At 45.7% G+C, this 17,175-nt stretch overlaps 1 protein-coding gene across 1 annotated transcript in view; it reads right to left on the bottom strand.

The window, feature by feature from the left end:
* Window positions 1–972: 972 nt before the first annotated feature.
* Window positions 973–17,175, bottom strand: part of LOC115109752 (WD repeat-containing protein 47-like) — an 81,640-nt gene continuing 65,437 nt past the window's right edge. The window contains exons 9-16 of the mRNA XM_065009519.1: window positions 15,633–15,863; window positions 15,319–15,382; window positions 13,938–14,095; window positions 12,836–13,005; window positions 12,239–12,409; window positions 4,335–4,466; window positions 3,728–3,946; window positions 973–2,706 (exon numbers count right to left, since the gene is read on the bottom strand). Of these exons, the coding sequence (XP_064865591.1) occupies window positions 2,564–2,706; window positions 3,728–3,946; window positions 4,335–4,466; window positions 12,239–12,409; window positions 12,836–13,005; window positions 13,938–14,095; window positions 15,319–15,382; window positions 15,633–15,863 (1,288 nt within the window). The 3' untranslated portion in view covers window positions 973–2,563. The remainder of the gene's footprint in view (window positions 2,707–3,727; window positions 3,947–4,334; window positions 4,467–12,238; window positions 12,410–12,835; window positions 13,006–13,937; window positions 14,096–15,318; window positions 15,383–15,632; window positions 15,864–17,175) is intronic.

Below are 17,175 nucleotides of genomic sequence, written 5' to 3'. Positions count from 1 at the left end.
TTTGAAGCCTGAAATGTGGCAAAAGGTCGCAAAGTTCAAGGGGGCCGAATACTTTCGCAAGGCACTGTAATTATATGTGTGGGGTACAGAGATGCGGTAGTCATTTAAAAAATCATGTTAAACACTATTAAGTTCCTCGGCGTACACATCACAAACAAACTGAATTGGTCCACCCACACAGATAGCATCGTGAAGAAGGCGCAGCAGCGCCTTTTCAACCTCAGGAGGCTGAAGAAATTCGGCTTGTCACCAAAAGCACTCACAAACTTCTACAGATGCACAATCGAGAGCATCCTGTCGGGCTGTATCACCGCCTGGTACGGCAACTGCTCCGGCCACAACCGTAAGGCTCTCCAGAGGGTAGTGAGGTCTGCACAACGCATCACCGGGGGGCAAACTACCTGGGACCAAGAGACTGAAAAACAGCTTCTATCTCAAGGCCATCAGACTGTTAAACAGCCACCACTAACTCAACTCCAGCCACTTTAATAATGGGAATTGATGTAAAATATATCTCTAGCCACTTTAAACAATGCTACTTAATATAATGTTTACATACCCTACATTATTCATCTCATATGTATACGTATATACTGTACTCTATATCATCTACTGCATCTTTATGTAATACATGTATCACTAGCCACTTTAAACTATGCCACTTTGTTTACATACTCATATGTATATACTGTACTCGATACCATCTACTGCATCTTGCCTATGCCGCTCTGTACCATCACTCATTCATATATCTTTATGTACATATTCTTTATCCCTTTACACTTGTGTGTGTATAAGGTAGTAGTTTTGGAATTGTTAGTTAGATTACTCGTTGGTTATTACTGCATTGTCGGAACTAGAAGCACAAGCATTTCGCTACACTCGCATTAACATCTGCTAACCATGTGACAAATAAATTTGATTTGATATTACTGCACACAGAGTGAGTCCATGCAACCTATGTAACTTGTTAAGCACATGTTTACTCCTGAACTTATTGAGGCCATAACAAAAAGGGGTTGAATACTCAAGAAATTTCAACTTTTCATTTTTAATTCATTTGTAAATTACTTTCACTTTGCCATTATGGGGGAATATGTGTGTAGGCCAGTGGGGGAAACAAAACTACATGTAATAAAATTCAGGCTGTAACAACAAAATGTGTAAAAAAAAAAAAAAAAAACATATTCAAGGGGTGTGAATACTTTCTGAAGACAGTGTACATGTCAACTAACTGAACTGCAATCAATGCAAGAGAGAACATTTGATGTCGTAGTTGCATTTAATTTATCTTTTAAGTACACCAAAAAAATCACTAACTATTATACCCTTGAACTACTTGTGCGGGGGAAACTGACACACAGTCCTACTTTGACACAGCTAAGTGCTCCAAATGTGCAGTGTTAATACTCTCTCTACTTTAATACGTTACATGAAAGTTCATTTCCACTAATATGTATTTCTATGTGTGTGTATAAAAACCTTTTAGCCTAGGCAAAGGCTTCACATTTCACAGTACAGTTAAAACCTACCCTCTGCCTATTCCCATGGTGTGATATTAGTGCCACCCAAAAAATGTATCGGGATTTAATTTCCGATAGCACTAACATCGCTCCATATATTCCCATTCACAGATGGGCAAGTGACTTTTTCCATCAGTCATAATTGCTGTCCAAAAACAACCATAAAAGGTCCGTCTTTATCATTTACCATCCAAGCAAGCTTCAGCCCAACTGAAATACTGTTCATTAAAATGTCATTAACAATAATTGTTACAATATTACATAAAAGATACCCCATTAAATATTTATACAATTCATTTACAAAAATCCACACGCAGATGAAATCCCAAACACAATCCTCCAACAACATATGATACAATTATCTTATACTTCAAGAATGTATTTCCAAGTTTGAGATCTTTGATAAGTGGCATAAGTACTACCAAAACAATTTATGTCAAGATGATTTCAATCCTAAAACATTTACAAGCTGTTATTGAATAAGAACATGTCAAGATAAAGCTTTTAGAAATGAAAGGCCTCATTTCTTGCATCCATCTTGAAGCTGAAAATGTACACCGCACATTCAAAATTCAAAAACTTTTACCCAAGGCACCATATGATTCACATAATGTGGTTTGAATGGACTAAATAAGGCATTCTGCATCCGTCAGAACAGCTAACTAAAAACTGGACGATATGAAAACAACAGGAGGGACAGTGGTGTGCTTTAAGCGTAGTGTAGACTATGATGCATTTGATGAGTATATTATTTTCAACAGGACTATAGAGGTGTCGCCGTATCATTACAGTCAAATGAAGGTGGTGTTGTATAGCTCTACTGTTAGCAAGAGGCACATAATATAATAATAATAATAATAAATGACACGGCATTACTATACATGTAGCACACACCTCTTAAGAGCCTTGCGGAGGGGTATAGGGGCAGGTATGTCCAAGGATGTGGACTGTGTGTTGTGCTCGTTGTGGTGGCCAGTGTTCCCAGTAACATCAGATTTAAGAGCTGTGGTTTCCAGTGTTCCCAGTGCCAGCCAGCAGTGTCATGGACACTGGGCCCAGAGTTTGACTGTCCTGTCTGCGGAGGAGGACAGGAAGGAGAGGTCGTGCGTGTGCCACCTACATTGGATGACCTTGTCCCCGTGCTCCGCCGCCACCGTCAGAGGAAGCTGCTTCGTCAGGTCACCTGGTGATTCATTAACACACACACACACACTAACTGTAGGGCTACATCACCATTCTTCACTCATCTCCTGAAGTGTGCACTAACACATGCCCAGTCATCTATTTGAAAGCCTTCACCTGGAGAGTTTGCACCCTTGTCAAATCCATGAGAATGAGTGTGAAAGTGCACACACTTCAGAGCCATGTAGAGACCGGGGGGCAGTCAGGATGATGATGATGTCAAAATCTGACTACATGAGCAATGCAGTCAAGACGACAAAAAAAAAAACTACAAGTAAATCAAACAAAGGTCTTCACAATAGAGAAAGCTGTTGTGTTACACAGTATATAAAGCACTTGTGTGTTCGCGGATCAGGTGGTACCTTGTTGGGTTTGTGTGTGAGTGTGGACCAGGCGTTACCTTGTTGAGTTTGTGTGTGCGCGAGCGGACCAGGTGGTACCTTGCTGGGTTTGTGTATGCACGAGCGGACCAGACGGTACCTTGTTGGGTTTGTGTGTGCGTGAGCGGACCAGGCGGTATCTTGTTGGGTTTGTGTGTGCGCGAGCGGACCAGGCGGTATCTTGTTGGGTTTGTGTGTGCGCGCAGACCAGGCGGTACCTTGTTGGGTTTGTGTGTGTGCGAGCGGACCAGGCGGTACCTTGTTGGGTTTGTGTGTGCACGAGCGGACCAGACGGTACCTTGTTGGGTTTGTGTATGCGTGAGTGGACCAGGCGGTACCTTGATGGGTTTGTGTGCGCGCGCAGACCAGGCAATACCTTGTTGTGTACGCGCAGACCAGGCGGTACCTTGTTGGGTTTGTGTGTGCGTGAGCGGACCAGGCGGTACCTTGTTGGGTTTGTGTGTGCGCGAGCGGACCAGGCGGTACCTTGTTGGATTTGTGTGCGCGCGCGGACCAGGCGGTACCTTGTTGGGTTTGTGTGTGTGCGTGGACCAGGCGGTACCTTGTTGGGTTTGTGTGTGCGCGTGAGCGGACCAGGCGGTACCTTGTTGGGTTTGTGTGTGCGCGTGGACCAGGCGGTACCTTGCAGGTCAGTGATGATGACTTTGTTGTCGTAGGAACCCGTGAGCAGATAGTGTGCCCCGGGAGAGAAACGGACAGAGCGCAGGTCGCTGGTGTGTGGGCGGTACGTCTGCACCATCCGGCCTCCTCTGATGTCATAGAGCATGCAGCTGCAGTCCTCTTGTCCCGTTGCCAAGAGACGAGCGCTGGGGTCAACAGCTACCGAGGCCACTGCACTGCCTGAGAACAAACAAGGGTCTGTCCAGTAGGGCACGACGTAGCAAAACACTTTGCAACAGGAAACACAAACTGATCTTCTTATTGGACAAGTTCTGTTATAAGCTCAACATCGACACCCTATTGAACTCAACCCATTTGTAACATCTAAGGCTAAGGTGAATGTTAGTCCACTGACAATACTATCAGTGCCCCCTTGTGGGTAAACTGTATCATTACACAGACATATTTTCCAGCCACCGGCTCAGTCTTGCCCAGGTAGATGAAGAAGACTGGGCAGAAACAGAGTTTTAAAACGGATGCTTATCACCATGTCATCTCCAACTCTTATCCAGTCGGACCAGTTGCCTGGTGTGCCAGTCATATTGACAGGGACTAGCAGAATGCTTACCAGAGCCATGCAGGGCTGTCCCCACCACCCTCACACAGCTGGGGACTCTCAGGTCCCAGAAGCGGACAGTCTTATCCTGGGAGCCCGTGGCGATCATCCAGCCACCCCACGTGTACAGAGACAGGATGTGGCCTGGGAGAAGGACACAAGGATACAGTATAAACCTCATATTGTTAATGAATTACAGTCATGTGTTTTGAAGGACTCTGTTGCTGTATATGACAAAACTGAAATGCTGAATTGTTTCAATGAGCACTTTGTATCATCTGGTAGGCTGTTTGATTCAGTGTCCTCTGTCTCTGTACAACCCCGTGTGGATGAACCAGTGAGAGCTGGTCAAACTTTTAGCTTTTTGCCATTCTCAGTGCAGGTGGTACATAAAGCCCTGAAATCCTTAGATCAGAGAAAGCCTGTAGGTCCTGATCTTTTGGATCCCTGCTTTTTAAATCTGGCAGCTGATTTCATAGCTGAATCACTTACAGATCTGTTCAATCTAACCCTGGAATGTAGTGAAATTCCAAAGTTCTGGAAATCAGCATTTGTCCTACCACTTTTAAAAAGGGGGAGATCAAACTCTTTTAAATATTTCTAGGCCAATCTCAAAGCTGTCACCCCTGGTGAAAATACTTGAAACCCTTGTAAGTGAACAGCTAAAATAGTTTATTTACTAACTCTATTTTATCAATGTACCAATCGGGCCTCAGGAAGAAGCACAGCACAATTACAGCAGCCATGAAGGTTTTTTCACACTCAACTGAACGTCTTGATTAGTGTAGTGTTAGCTAGCTACATAGCTAGCTACATAGTTGTCTTTGCTGTCTTCGTATCCAAGATAATTGTGTAGCTTAGAGTGTGGAGTCTTAGAGTGATAATTGCGTTATTATCGTATTTCGTCGCCCTCCTATCTGCCTAGCAGCTAGCCAGCTAGCATACGTTCACCGGCTACCGTAGCACTGTAGTAACTATCACACTCAACCGAACGACTTGATTAGTGTAGTATTAGATAGCTACATAGTTGTCTTTGCTGTCTTCGCATCCAAGATAATTGTGTAGTTTAGAGTGTGTAGTCTTAGAGTGATTATCTTAATTCACCGAGGTTAGCTAGCCAGCTATTTTGTCGTCCTTAACGTAGGAGACACTCCTAGCTAGCCAATAGCCAGCCAACGTCTACTGAATAGAACTTTCGCATTCCGGTCGCATTCCGCGTCGCTCCACAGGTAGTATCACCTTTTCATTTCATTTCATTACAGTCCCAACGGTGTGATTTGTTTGATCGTAGCTAGCTACATAGCTAGCTACATAGCCGTCTTTGTTTCAAAGATAATTGTGTAGTCTAGAGCGATTTTCTAGGTTAGCTAGCCAGCTATTGTCGTTCTCCTAACGCAACGTAACGTAACCAACACTGCTAGCTAGCCAGCTAGCTCCCGATAAGCAGCATTGTAGAAACTTCACACTCAACGGTACGACTTGATTAGGGTAGTGTCAACAACGCAGCTAGCCTACCCCAGCAGTACTCTATCATTTTAATCATTTTAGTCAATTAGATTCTTGCTACGTAAGCTTAACTTTCTGAACATTCGAGACGTGTAGTCCACTTGTCATTCCAATCTCCTCTGCATTAGCGTAGCCTCTTCTCTAGCCTGTCAACTATGTGTCTGTCTATCCCTGTTCTCTCCTCTCTGCACAGACCATACAAACGCTCCACACCGCATGGCCGCAGCCACCCTAATCTGGTGGTCCCAGCGCGCACGACCCACGTGGAGTTCCAGGTCTCCGGTAGCCTCTGGAACTGCCGATCTGCGGCCAACAAGTCAGAGTTCATCTCAGCCTATGCCTCCCTCCAGTCCCTCGACTTCGTGGCTCTGACGGAAACGTGGATCACCACAGATAACACCGCTACTCCTACTGCTCTCTCTTCGTCCGCCCACGTGCTCTCGCACACCCCGAGAGCTTCTGGTCAGCGGGGTGGTGGCACCGGGATCCTCATCTCTCCCAAGTGGTCATTCTCTCTTTCTCCCCTTACCCATCTGTCTATCGCCTCCTTTGAATTCCATGCTGTCACAGTTACCAGCCCTTTCAAGCTTAACATCCTTATCATTTATCGCCCTCCAGGTTCCCTCGGAGAGTTCATCAATGAGCTTGATGCCTTGATAAGCTCCTTTCCTGAGGACGGCTCACCTCTCACAGTTCTGGGCGACTTTAACCTCCCCACGTCTACCTTTGACTCATTCCTCTCTGCCTCCTTCTTTCCACTCCTCTCCTCTTTTGACCTCACCCTCTCACCTTCCCCCTACTCACAAGGCAGGCAATACGCTCGACCTCATCTTTACTAGATGCTGTTCCTCCACTAACCTCATTGCAACTCCCCTCCAAGTCTCCGACCACTACCTTGTATCCTTTTCCCTCTCGCTCTCATCCAACACTTCCCACACTGCCCCTACTCGGATGGTATCGCGCCGTCCCAACCTTCGCTCTCTCTCCCCGCTACTCTCTCCTCTTCCATCCTATCATCTCTTCCCTCTGCTCAAACCTTCTCCAACCTATCTCCTGATTCTGCCTCCTCAACCCTCCTCTCCTCCCTTTCTGCATCCTTTGACTCTCTATGTCCCCTATCCTCCAGGCCGGCTCGGTCCTCCCCTCCCGCTCCGTGGCTCGACGACTCATTGCGAGCTCACAGAACAGGGCTCCGGGCAGCCGAGCGGAAATGGAGGAAAACTCGCCTCCTGCGGACCTGACATCCTTTCACTCCCTCCTCTCTACATTTTCCTCTTCTGTCTCTGCTGCTAAAGCCACTTTCTACCACTCTAAATTCCAAGCATCTGCCTCTAACCCTAGGAAGGTCTTTGCCACCTTCTCCTCCCTCTTGAATCCTCCTCCCCTCCCCCCCTCCTCCCTCTCTGCAGATGACTTCGTCAACCATTTTGAAAAGAAGGTCGACGACATCCGATCCTCGTTTGCTAAGTCAAACGACACCGCTGGTTCTGCTCACACTGCCCTACCCTGTGCTCTGACCTCGTTCTCCCCTCTCTCTCCAGATGACATCTCGCGTCTTGTGACGGCCGGCCGCCCAACAACCTGCCCGCTTGACCCTGTCCCCTCCTCTCTTCTCCAGACCATCTCCGGTGACCTTCTCCCTTACCTCACCTCGCTCATCAACTCATCCCTGACCGCTGGCTACGTCCCTCCCGTCTTCAAGAGAGCGAGAGTTGCACCCCTTCTGAAAAACCTACACTCGATCCCTCCGATGTCAACAACTACAGACCAGTATCCCTTCTTTCTTTTCTCTCCAAAACTCTTGAACGTGCCGTCCTTGGCCAGCTCTCCCGCTATCTCTCTCAGAATGACCTTCTTGATCCAAATCAGTCAGGTTTCAAGACTAGTCATTCAACTGAGACTGCTCTTCTCTGTATCACGGAGGCGCTCCGCACTGCTAAAGCTAACTCTCTCTCCTCTGCTCTCATCCTTCTAGACCTATCGGCTGCCTTCGATACTGTGAACCATCAGATCCTCCTCTCCACCCTCTCCGAGTTGGGCATCTCCGGCGCGGCCCACGCTTGGATTGCGTCCTACCTGACAGGTCGCTCCTACCAGGTGGCGTGGCGAGAATCCGTCTCCTCACCACGTGCTCTCACCACTGGTGTCCCCCAGGGCTCTGTTCTAGGCCCTCTCCTATTCTCGCTATACACCAAGTCACTTGGCTCTGTCATAACCTCACATGGTCTCTCCTATCATTGCTATGCAGACGACACACAATTAATCTTCTCCTTTCCCCCTTCTGACGACCAGGTGGCGAATCGCATCTCTGCATGTCTGGCAGACATATCAGTGTGGATGACGGATCATCACCTCAAGCTGAACCTCGGCAAGACGGAGCTGCTCTTCCTCCCGGGGAAGGACTGCCCGTTCCATGATCTCGCCATCACGGTTGACAACTCCATTGTGTCCTCGTCCCAGAGCGCTAAGAACCTTGGCGTGATCCTGGACAACACCCTGTCGTTCTCAAATAACATCAAGGCGGTGGCCCGTTCCTGTAGGTTCATGCTCTACAACATCCGCAGAGTACGACCCTGCCTCACACAGGAAGCGGCGCAGGTCCTAATCCAGGCACTTGTCATCTCCCGTCTGGATTACTGCAACTCGCTGTTGGCTGGGCTCCCTGCCTGTGCCATTAAACCCCTACAACTCATCCAGAACGCCGCAGCCCGTCTGGTGTTCAACCTTCCCAAGTTCTCTCACGTCACCCCGCTCCTCCGCTCTCTCCACTGGCTTCCAGTTGAAGCTCGCATCCGCTACAAGACCATGGTGCTTGCCTACGGAGCTGTGAGGGGAACGGCACCTCACTACCTCCAGGCTCTGATCAGGCCCTACACCCAAACAAGGGCACTGCGTTCATCCACCTCTGGCCTGCTCGCCTCCCTACCACTGAGGAAGTACAGTTCCCGCTCAGCCCAGTCAAAACTGTTCGCTGCTCTGGCCCCCCAATGGTGGAACAAACTCCCTCACGACGCCAGGACAGCGGAGTCAATCACCACCTTCCGGAGACACCTGAAACCCCACCTCTTTAAGGAATACCTAGGATAGGACAAAGTAATCCTTCTCCCCTCCCCCCTTAAAAGACCTAGATGCACTATTGTAAAGTGGCTGTTCCACTGGATGTCATAAGGTGAAAGCACCAATTTGTAAGTCGCTCTGGATAAGAGCGTCTGCTAAATGACTTAAATGTAATGTAAATGTAAATATCACTGAAGCCCTGGACAAAAAACAGCACTGTGTCTCACTTTTTTGTTGATCTCTCTAAGGCTTTTGATTCAGTTGATCATGCTATACTAAGGCAGAGATTGTCGAGTGTAGGTCTTTCGGAGCATGCAGTTGCATGGTTTGCTAACTATCTGTCTGATAGAACTCAGTGTACTCAATTTGATGGGCTTACAGTGGGGCAAAAAAGTATTTAGTCAGCCACCAATTGTGCAAGTTCTCCCACTTAAAAAGATGAGAGGCCTGTAATTTTCATCATAGGTACACTTCAACTATGAGAGAAAAAAAAATCCAGAAAATCACATTGTAGGATTTTTAATTAAAGTATTTGCAGATTATGGTGGAAAATAAGCATTTGGTCAATAGCAAAAGTTTCTCAATACTTTGTTATATACCCTTTGTTGGCAATGACAGAGGTCAAACGTTTTCTGTAAGTCTTCACAAGGTTTTCACACATTGTTGCTGGTATTTTGGCCCATTCCTCCATGCAGATCTCCTCTAGACCAGTGATGTTTTGGGGCTGTTGCTGGGAAACACAGACTTTCAACTCCCTCCAAAGATTCTTTATGGGTTTGAGATCTGGAGACTGGCTAGGCCACTCCAGGACCTTGAAATGCTTCTTACGAAGCCACTCCTTCGTTGCCCGGGCGGTGTGTTTGGGATCATGCTCCGTGCTTTTACACCTGCATTGTTTGCTGTTTGGGGTTTTAGGCTGGGTTTCTGTACAGCACTTTGAGATATCAGCTGATGTACGAAGGGCTATATAAATAAATTTGATTTGATTTGATTGTCATGCTGAAAGACCCAGCCACGTTTCATCTTCAATGCCCTTGCTGATGGAAGGAGGTTTTCACTCAAAATCTCACGATACATGGCCCCATCCACTCTTTCCCTTACACGGATTAGTCGTCCTGGTCCCTTTGCAGAAAAACAGCCCCAAAGCATGATGTTTCCACCCCCATGCTTCACAGTAGGTATGGTGTTCTTTGGATGCAACTCAGCATTCTTTGTCCTCCAAACACGACGAGTTGAGTTTTTACCAAAAAGTTCTATTTTGGTTTCATCTGACCATATGACATTCTCCCAATCTTCTTCTGGATCATCCAAATGCTTTCTAGCAAACTTCAGACGGTCATGGACATGTACTGGCTTAAGCAGGGGGACACGTCTGGCACTGCAGGATTTGAGTCCCTGGCGGCGTAGTGTGTTACTGATGGTAGGCTCTGTTACTTTGGTCCCAGCTCTCTGCAGGTCATTCACTAGGTCCCCCCGTGTGGTTCTGGGATTTTTGCTCACCGTTCTTGTGATCATTTTGACCCCACGGTGTGAGATCTTGCGTGGAGCCCCAGATCGAGGGAGATTATCAGTGGTCTTGTGTATGTCTTCAATTTCCTAATATTTGCTCCCACAGTTGATTTCTTCAAACCAAGCTGCTTACCTATTGCAGATGCAGTCTTCCCAGCCTGGTGCAGGTCTACAATTTTGTTTCTGGTGTCCTTTGACAGCTCTTTGGTCTTGGCCATAGTGGAGTTTGGAGTGTGACTGTTTAAGGTTGTGGACAGGTGTCTTTTATACTGATAACAAGTTCAAACAGGTGCCATTAATACAGGTAACGAGTGGAGGACAGAGGAGCCTCTTAAAGAAGAAGTTACAGGTCTGTGAGAGCCAGAAATCTTGCTTGTTTGTAGGTGACCAAATACTTATTTTCCACCATAATTTGCTAATAAATTCATAAAAAAATCCTACAATGTGATTTTCTGGATTTTTGGATCTTTTCATTTTGTCTGTCATAGTTGAAGTGTACCTATGATGAAAATTACATCTTTTTAAGTGGGAGAACTTGCACAATTGGTGGCTGACTAAATACTTTTTGCCCCACTGTATGTCTGTTAAATTGTCTGTCTTGAATGGTGTGCCCCAAGGCTCTGTACTTGGTCCTCTCTTATTCACTATTTATATAAATGATTTAGACAAAACGTCCAAAATGCACAACTTAATTTTTATGCTGATGATACTGTTATTTACTGTTGCCTCGTCTCTTACAAAAGCTTTCCAGAACATGCAAACTGCTTTTTTTACTGTTCAACATACCTTGTGTCAATTGAAGCTTATCCTCAATACTGACAAAACTAAACTAATGGTGTTTTCTAATGCAAGAAATAGACCTCTGAACCTTTCACCTATTACTACCTGTCAGGGCAAGGAGATTGTCGCCTCATAAATATCTTGGAATTTTAATTGATGACGGCCTCTCTTTTAAATTGCATATTCAACAACTTACAAAAAAATTGAAGCTGAAATTCTGATTTTATTTTAGGAATAAGGCCTGTTTTTCTTTTGACGCCAGGAGGCTGGTATCAGCTACATTTATGCCTTTACTAGACTATGTGGATATTTTATATATGAATGCTTCCGCTCAGTGTGAGATCAATTGACACTCTTTACCATGGCACTTTGAGATTTATTTTAAACTGCAAAACTCTTACGCACCACTGCACTTTGTATACCAGGGTTGGCTGGCCTTCTCTAGTCACTCGTAGGCTCAGTCACTGGTATACTTTTATTTACAAAGCCATTTTGGGTTTATTACCTTTTTATTTGTGCATTTTTATTGTTCAGAAATGTGGTGGGTCGTCTCTTCGTTCGCTGGACTTTATCCTGCTAACTGTTCCAAATGTCCGAACTGAATTTGGTAAAAGGGCTTTTATGTACTCTGCGCCATCGTCTTGGAACACCTTACAAAATACTTTTAAACTGGAAGAACTTGTCCCGATTGGTGTTTTTAAATCACTGATGAAGGTTTTTGAGGCTGATTCCCTGACCTGTCAATGTTTTTAATTTGCTGTTTTATACTCTTGTGAATTCAATGGTTTTTACTAGATTACTTGTAGTTTTTCATGTTGTCTGTAATGACTTGGTGCTGCCTATCTTGGCCAGGGCGCTCTTGAAAAATAGATTTTAATCTCAATGAGCCCTTCCTGGTTAACTAAAGGTTAAGTAAAATAAATACAAATTGGATACTGTCTAAATGAAGCATTTGGAATTTGATTAGTCTGATATTATTATTATTACATTATAATCTCTCTGGTTAAGTGTTAATAGTTAAGTGCTTGTGGACTGTGTGTGTGCGTTTGTACACACACACACACCTGTATGCCCACTGAGAGCGTGCAGCCCCTGTCCTCTCTGACAGTCAGTGGTGTAGATGTTACAGTCTCCGGCTCCGGCGCTGATCAGGATGGATCCTCCACTCTCAGGACCCTCCATGAACGCCAGGTCTCTGATGGTGCCGTCATGCATACTGAACTCCAGGTCTGGCCCTGCACACACACACACCCTCAGTCAAAACGGCAGGCAGTGTAGTCTAGTTGTTAGAGCGTTGGACTTGTTAATCAAAAGATTGCAAGATTGGATCCCCCGAGCTGACAAGAGAACAATTTGTTGTTCTGCCCCTGAACAAGGCAGTTACCCCACTGTTCCTCTGAACAAGGCATTTAACCCACTGTTCCCCTGAACAAGGCAGTTAACCCACTGTTCCCCTGAACAAGGCAGTTAACCCACTGTTCCCCTGAACAAGGCAGTTAACCCACTGTTCCCCTGAACAAGGCAGTTAACCCACTGTTGCTAGGCCGTCATTGAAAATAAGAAATTTGTTCATAACTGACTTGCCTAGTTAAATAGAGGTTAATAAACTTTTTTTTTTAAAGATGACAAATGCAGACACATGAAAAATAACACACACATACCTGTGGCATTGCAGGTTTCTGCGTTGAAGGGCAGCACTTTGACATATTTATCATTGGAGCCTGTGGCCAGCAGTTGTCCACAGTGACTCCAGGCCACACAGTAGATGGAACCCTTGTGATGCTTGTTCCTTCTGAAGCGCACCACCGGCTGCTTGACTGGGCCTGACCCACTAGAGGGAGACAAATCAACAGGAGAAAACATACAACAATTTAACAGCCAATGGGCTTCAGAAAGCTTCATCTGTTTTGCATAAAACCTGGTTCTTTCCAAACACTGTTGGTCTTTGAGAGAAACAGTAAGTAGCAGGCATTTGTTCCAGCCCAGCACCAAATCTGTGAATCAGGCATGTCAACACTAGGCTGGACCAAACACCTGCACACCCTGTAGTTCTCTAGGACCAGGGGTTTGTGGCCACACCCTGTAGTTCTCTAGGACCAGTGGTTTGTGGCCACACTCTGTAGTTCTCTAGGACCAGGGGTTTGTGGCCACACCCTGTAGTTCTCTAGGACCAGGGGTTTGTGGCCACACCCTGTAGTTCTCTAGGACCAGGGGTTTGTGGCCACACCCTATAGTTCTCCAGGACCAGGGGTTTGTAGCCACACCCTGTAGTTCTCTAGGACCAGGGGTTTGTGGCCACACCCTGTAGTTCTCTAGGACCAGGGGTTTGTGGCCTCACCCTGTAGTTCTCCAGGACCAGGGGTTTGTGGCCACACCCTGTAGTTCTCTAGGACCAGGGGTTTGTGGCCACACCCTGTAGTTCTCTAGGAACAGGGGTTTGTGGCCACACCCTGTAGTTCTCTAGGACCAGGGGTTTGTGGCCACACCTTATAGTTTCTCCAGGACCAGGGGTTTGTGGCCACACCCTATAGTTCTCTAGGACCAGGGGTTTGTAGCCACACCCTATAGTTCTCTAGGACCAGGGGTTTGTAGCCACACCCTGTAGTTCTCTAGGACCAGGGGTTTGTAGCCACACCCTGTAGTTCTCCAGGACCAGGGGTTTGTGGCCACACCCTGTAGTTCTCCAGGACCAGGGGTTTGTGGCCATTTGGGGTAGGAACTTTGTTAGTTTTGGGACCGGTCTGAGTACAGGTAGTTTGTTACCTTGTGTTGAGGGAGTCTGGGTAAGCACAGACGCGCAGGGTTTTGGAGTTGGAGCCCACGGCGTACAGCGCCCCCGTGGGGTGAAAGGCCACAGCGCGCAACGCCTGCGTGTCCTCCAGACTGTTCACTGCCACAAACTGGGCCTTGGACTTCTCCATCTGAACACACATCCATTATGAATCAAATTGATTTTTAAAGCCTTTTTATACAATTCAAAATGGATTACATGTATTTTCTCACCCATCTACACACAATATCCCATGTTTTTAGGAATTTTAGCAAATTTATTGAACATTAAGAAATATCTCATTTACATAAGTATTCACACCCCTGAGTCAATACTTTGTAGGAGCAACGTCCACAGAGATTACAGCTTTGAGTCTTTCAGGGTAAATCTCTAAGAGATTTCCACACCTGGATTGTACAGCATTTGCCCATTATTATTTTCAAAATTCTTCAACCTCTGTCAAATTGGTTGTTGATCATTGCTAGACAACAATCTGCAGGTCTTGCCATAGATTTATGTCAAAACTAACTCGGTCACTCAGGAACATTCACTGTCTTCTTTGTAAGCAACTTTAGTGTAGATTTGGCCTTGTGTTTTAGGTTATTGTCCTGCTAAAAGGTGAATTCATCTCCCAGTGTCTGATGGAAAGCAGACTGAACCAGGTTTTCCTTTAGGAATCTGCCTATGCTTAACTCCATTCAGTACATTTTTTCTCCTGAAAAACTCCCCAGTCCTTAACAATGACAAGCATACCCATAACATGATGCAGCCACCACTATGCTTGAAAATATGGAGAATGGTACTCAGTAATGTGCTGTTTTGGATTTGCCCCAAACAAACAAAAAAAAAGTTAAATCGCTTCCCACATTTTTTGCAGTATTACTTTAGTGCCTGGTTGCAAACAGGATGCGTATTCTGTACAGACTTCCTTCCTCACTTTTCTCCTATCACAGTCATTAAACTCTAACTGATTTAAAGTCACCATTGGCCTCATAGTGAAATTCTTGAGCGTTTTCCTTCCTCTCCATCCAAAGTGTAATTAATAACTTCACCGTGCTCAAAGGGATATTCAATGTTTGGTAAACTATCTACCAATAGGTACCCTTCTTAGCAAGGCATTGGAAAACCTCCCTGGTATTTGTGGTTGAATGGGTCTTTGAAATTCACTGCTGTAACACAAAATGTAGAAAAAAGTCAGTGTGAATACTTTCTGAAGGCACTTTAAGTAATTGTCACAAAGTTATTCTCATTAACCTGAACTATACTCAGTAGGAGTGAGTGGACAAACTTCCTACGATGAAGATACCTAGAGAGGAACCAGGTTCAGAGGGGAGGTCCACTCAGGGTTAGTCTCTCAGTCCACTGGATGCCTACCTTCTGAGAATTGTTGCGCATCGGGGAGCCGCCCGAATCATCCTGAAGAGTAGGCAGAGTGGCCCTGATCACCGAGGGAATCAGAACACAGAGTTTATGTTATTGTGTACCAGTGGACTTACTTCAAATCCTCCCAAACAAGGGGACAATAGTGTCTGTATATTTTTTTAGAACAGTGGTTCCCAAACTTTCCACCCCTAGTGACCACAAGGAAAACCTTGAGGGTCCCGGTGGATCCTAGTATGTTCCTTAACCACAGGAAGCATTTTAGGAAAAAAACAGATTCTAGTCTGGCCCTCTTCGTGACCTCTCACCTCTGAGTGTTCTGGACGGGGGACTCGTTGAAGGAGAGCATGCCCTGAGAACCTGCCATAAGAGGGGTACTGCTGACCCCCCCCGGCTTGTCCCGGAGAGGGCCTGTCTCTTGGGTGTGGGTACTAGAGTTGGGTCCAGGGGTCCCGTTACACTGCTGGCTCACAGACTGGACCCCCCCCTCTCCCACATTGTCCATTCCCACGTTCATCTCCTCCAGCTTCTGGATGGACCTACACACACACACACACACACACACAATCATCGATTGGAGTCAATGAAGCAGCTGAGAAATTATGCATTATTCCACACTAACTGAAACACAAGCTCATTGAACTACTGTGACACAAATAAATTACTATTTTAGATCCATAACCCCCCCACCCCCCCTTTTATTTATTTTATTTTAAACACAAATGGTAATTGGGCAAATGTATTTTTTGAGCGTGTCAAAACCTAATCTAGGAATAAAATGATTTGTAAGTCGCTCTGGATAAGAGCGTCTGCTAAATGACTTAAATGTAAATGTAATGAGAAGAGAGACATCAGCTCCTGCAAGGTGGTTTGTGATGAGAATGGCTCTTCAAAGGGTTATGGTTTTGTGCACTTCACAACAGCATGATGCTCAATGAGATAAAAATGTTTATCAGACCCTTTAAGGGTGCCCAGAGGATGAGTGATGCCATACATTATCATCACCCTCTAGATGTAGAATAGAGCTCAGTGTCTGAGTCCAGTGTCTCAATGCACTATATCTGACACCCTCAGGCAATGGAAGAAATGTACGCGAAGGAGTTCAACGGGAGGCGGATCTATCTGGGCCCAGAAGAAAGGAAAGCGCCAGGCAGAGCTGAGACACAAGTTTGAGAAGAAGAAGAAGTAGGAACAGGAGGAGATGTTGGGTGAGTCTGACGTCCCTCTGTTCGATTTACTTCACTAACATCATTCAGGAAATTGTAATCCTGGGTCCTTACAGATGGTTTGTGTCTCCCTCCAGGTGAGGTCTACCCCTGCATTCACAACAAGCATCCCAGTCTGGCTGGGAGGAACACAGGCATGGAGAAAGAAAACTCTTGAGTCCCTGTGATAAAAGATGGATGAGGCAGTGGATCCCAGTCGCTCTTTTTATGTGGAAGCTAAAGTGTCTCAGCTTGACACTTGTCTGACCGGAACACAAATGTAATATTGAAAAATATGAAACGCCAAAAGCATTAAAAGTATTTATTTAAAAAAAATTATTGCATGATTCACCGTCTGGCCAGGTATAACATCTAGCATCACTGGATACATCTTCCCTGCTGAGCGGCCTTTCAGGTTATGTCGATATAGGACTTGTTTTACTGTGGAAATAGATACTTTTGTACCCGTTTCCTCCAGCATCTTCACACGGTCCTTTGCTGTTGTTCTGAGATTGATTTGCACTTTTCACACCCAAGTACGTTCATCTCTAGGAGACAGAACCTCCTTCCTGAGTGGTATGACGGCTGCGTGGTCCCATGGTGTTTATACTTGCGTACTATTGTTTGTACAGATGAACGTGGTACC

This window comes from Oncorhynchus nerka, linkage group LG25, assembly GCF_034236695.1.
Source record: "Oncorhynchus nerka isolate Pitt River linkage group LG25, Oner_Uvic_2.0, whole genome shotgun sequence".
NCBI lineage: Eukaryota > Metazoa > Chordata > Actinopteri > Salmoniformes > Salmonidae > Oncorhynchus > Oncorhynchus nerka.
The sequence above is the reverse complement of the archived record's forward strand: the minus strand, read 5'-3'. Positions and strand labels throughout refer to the sequence as shown.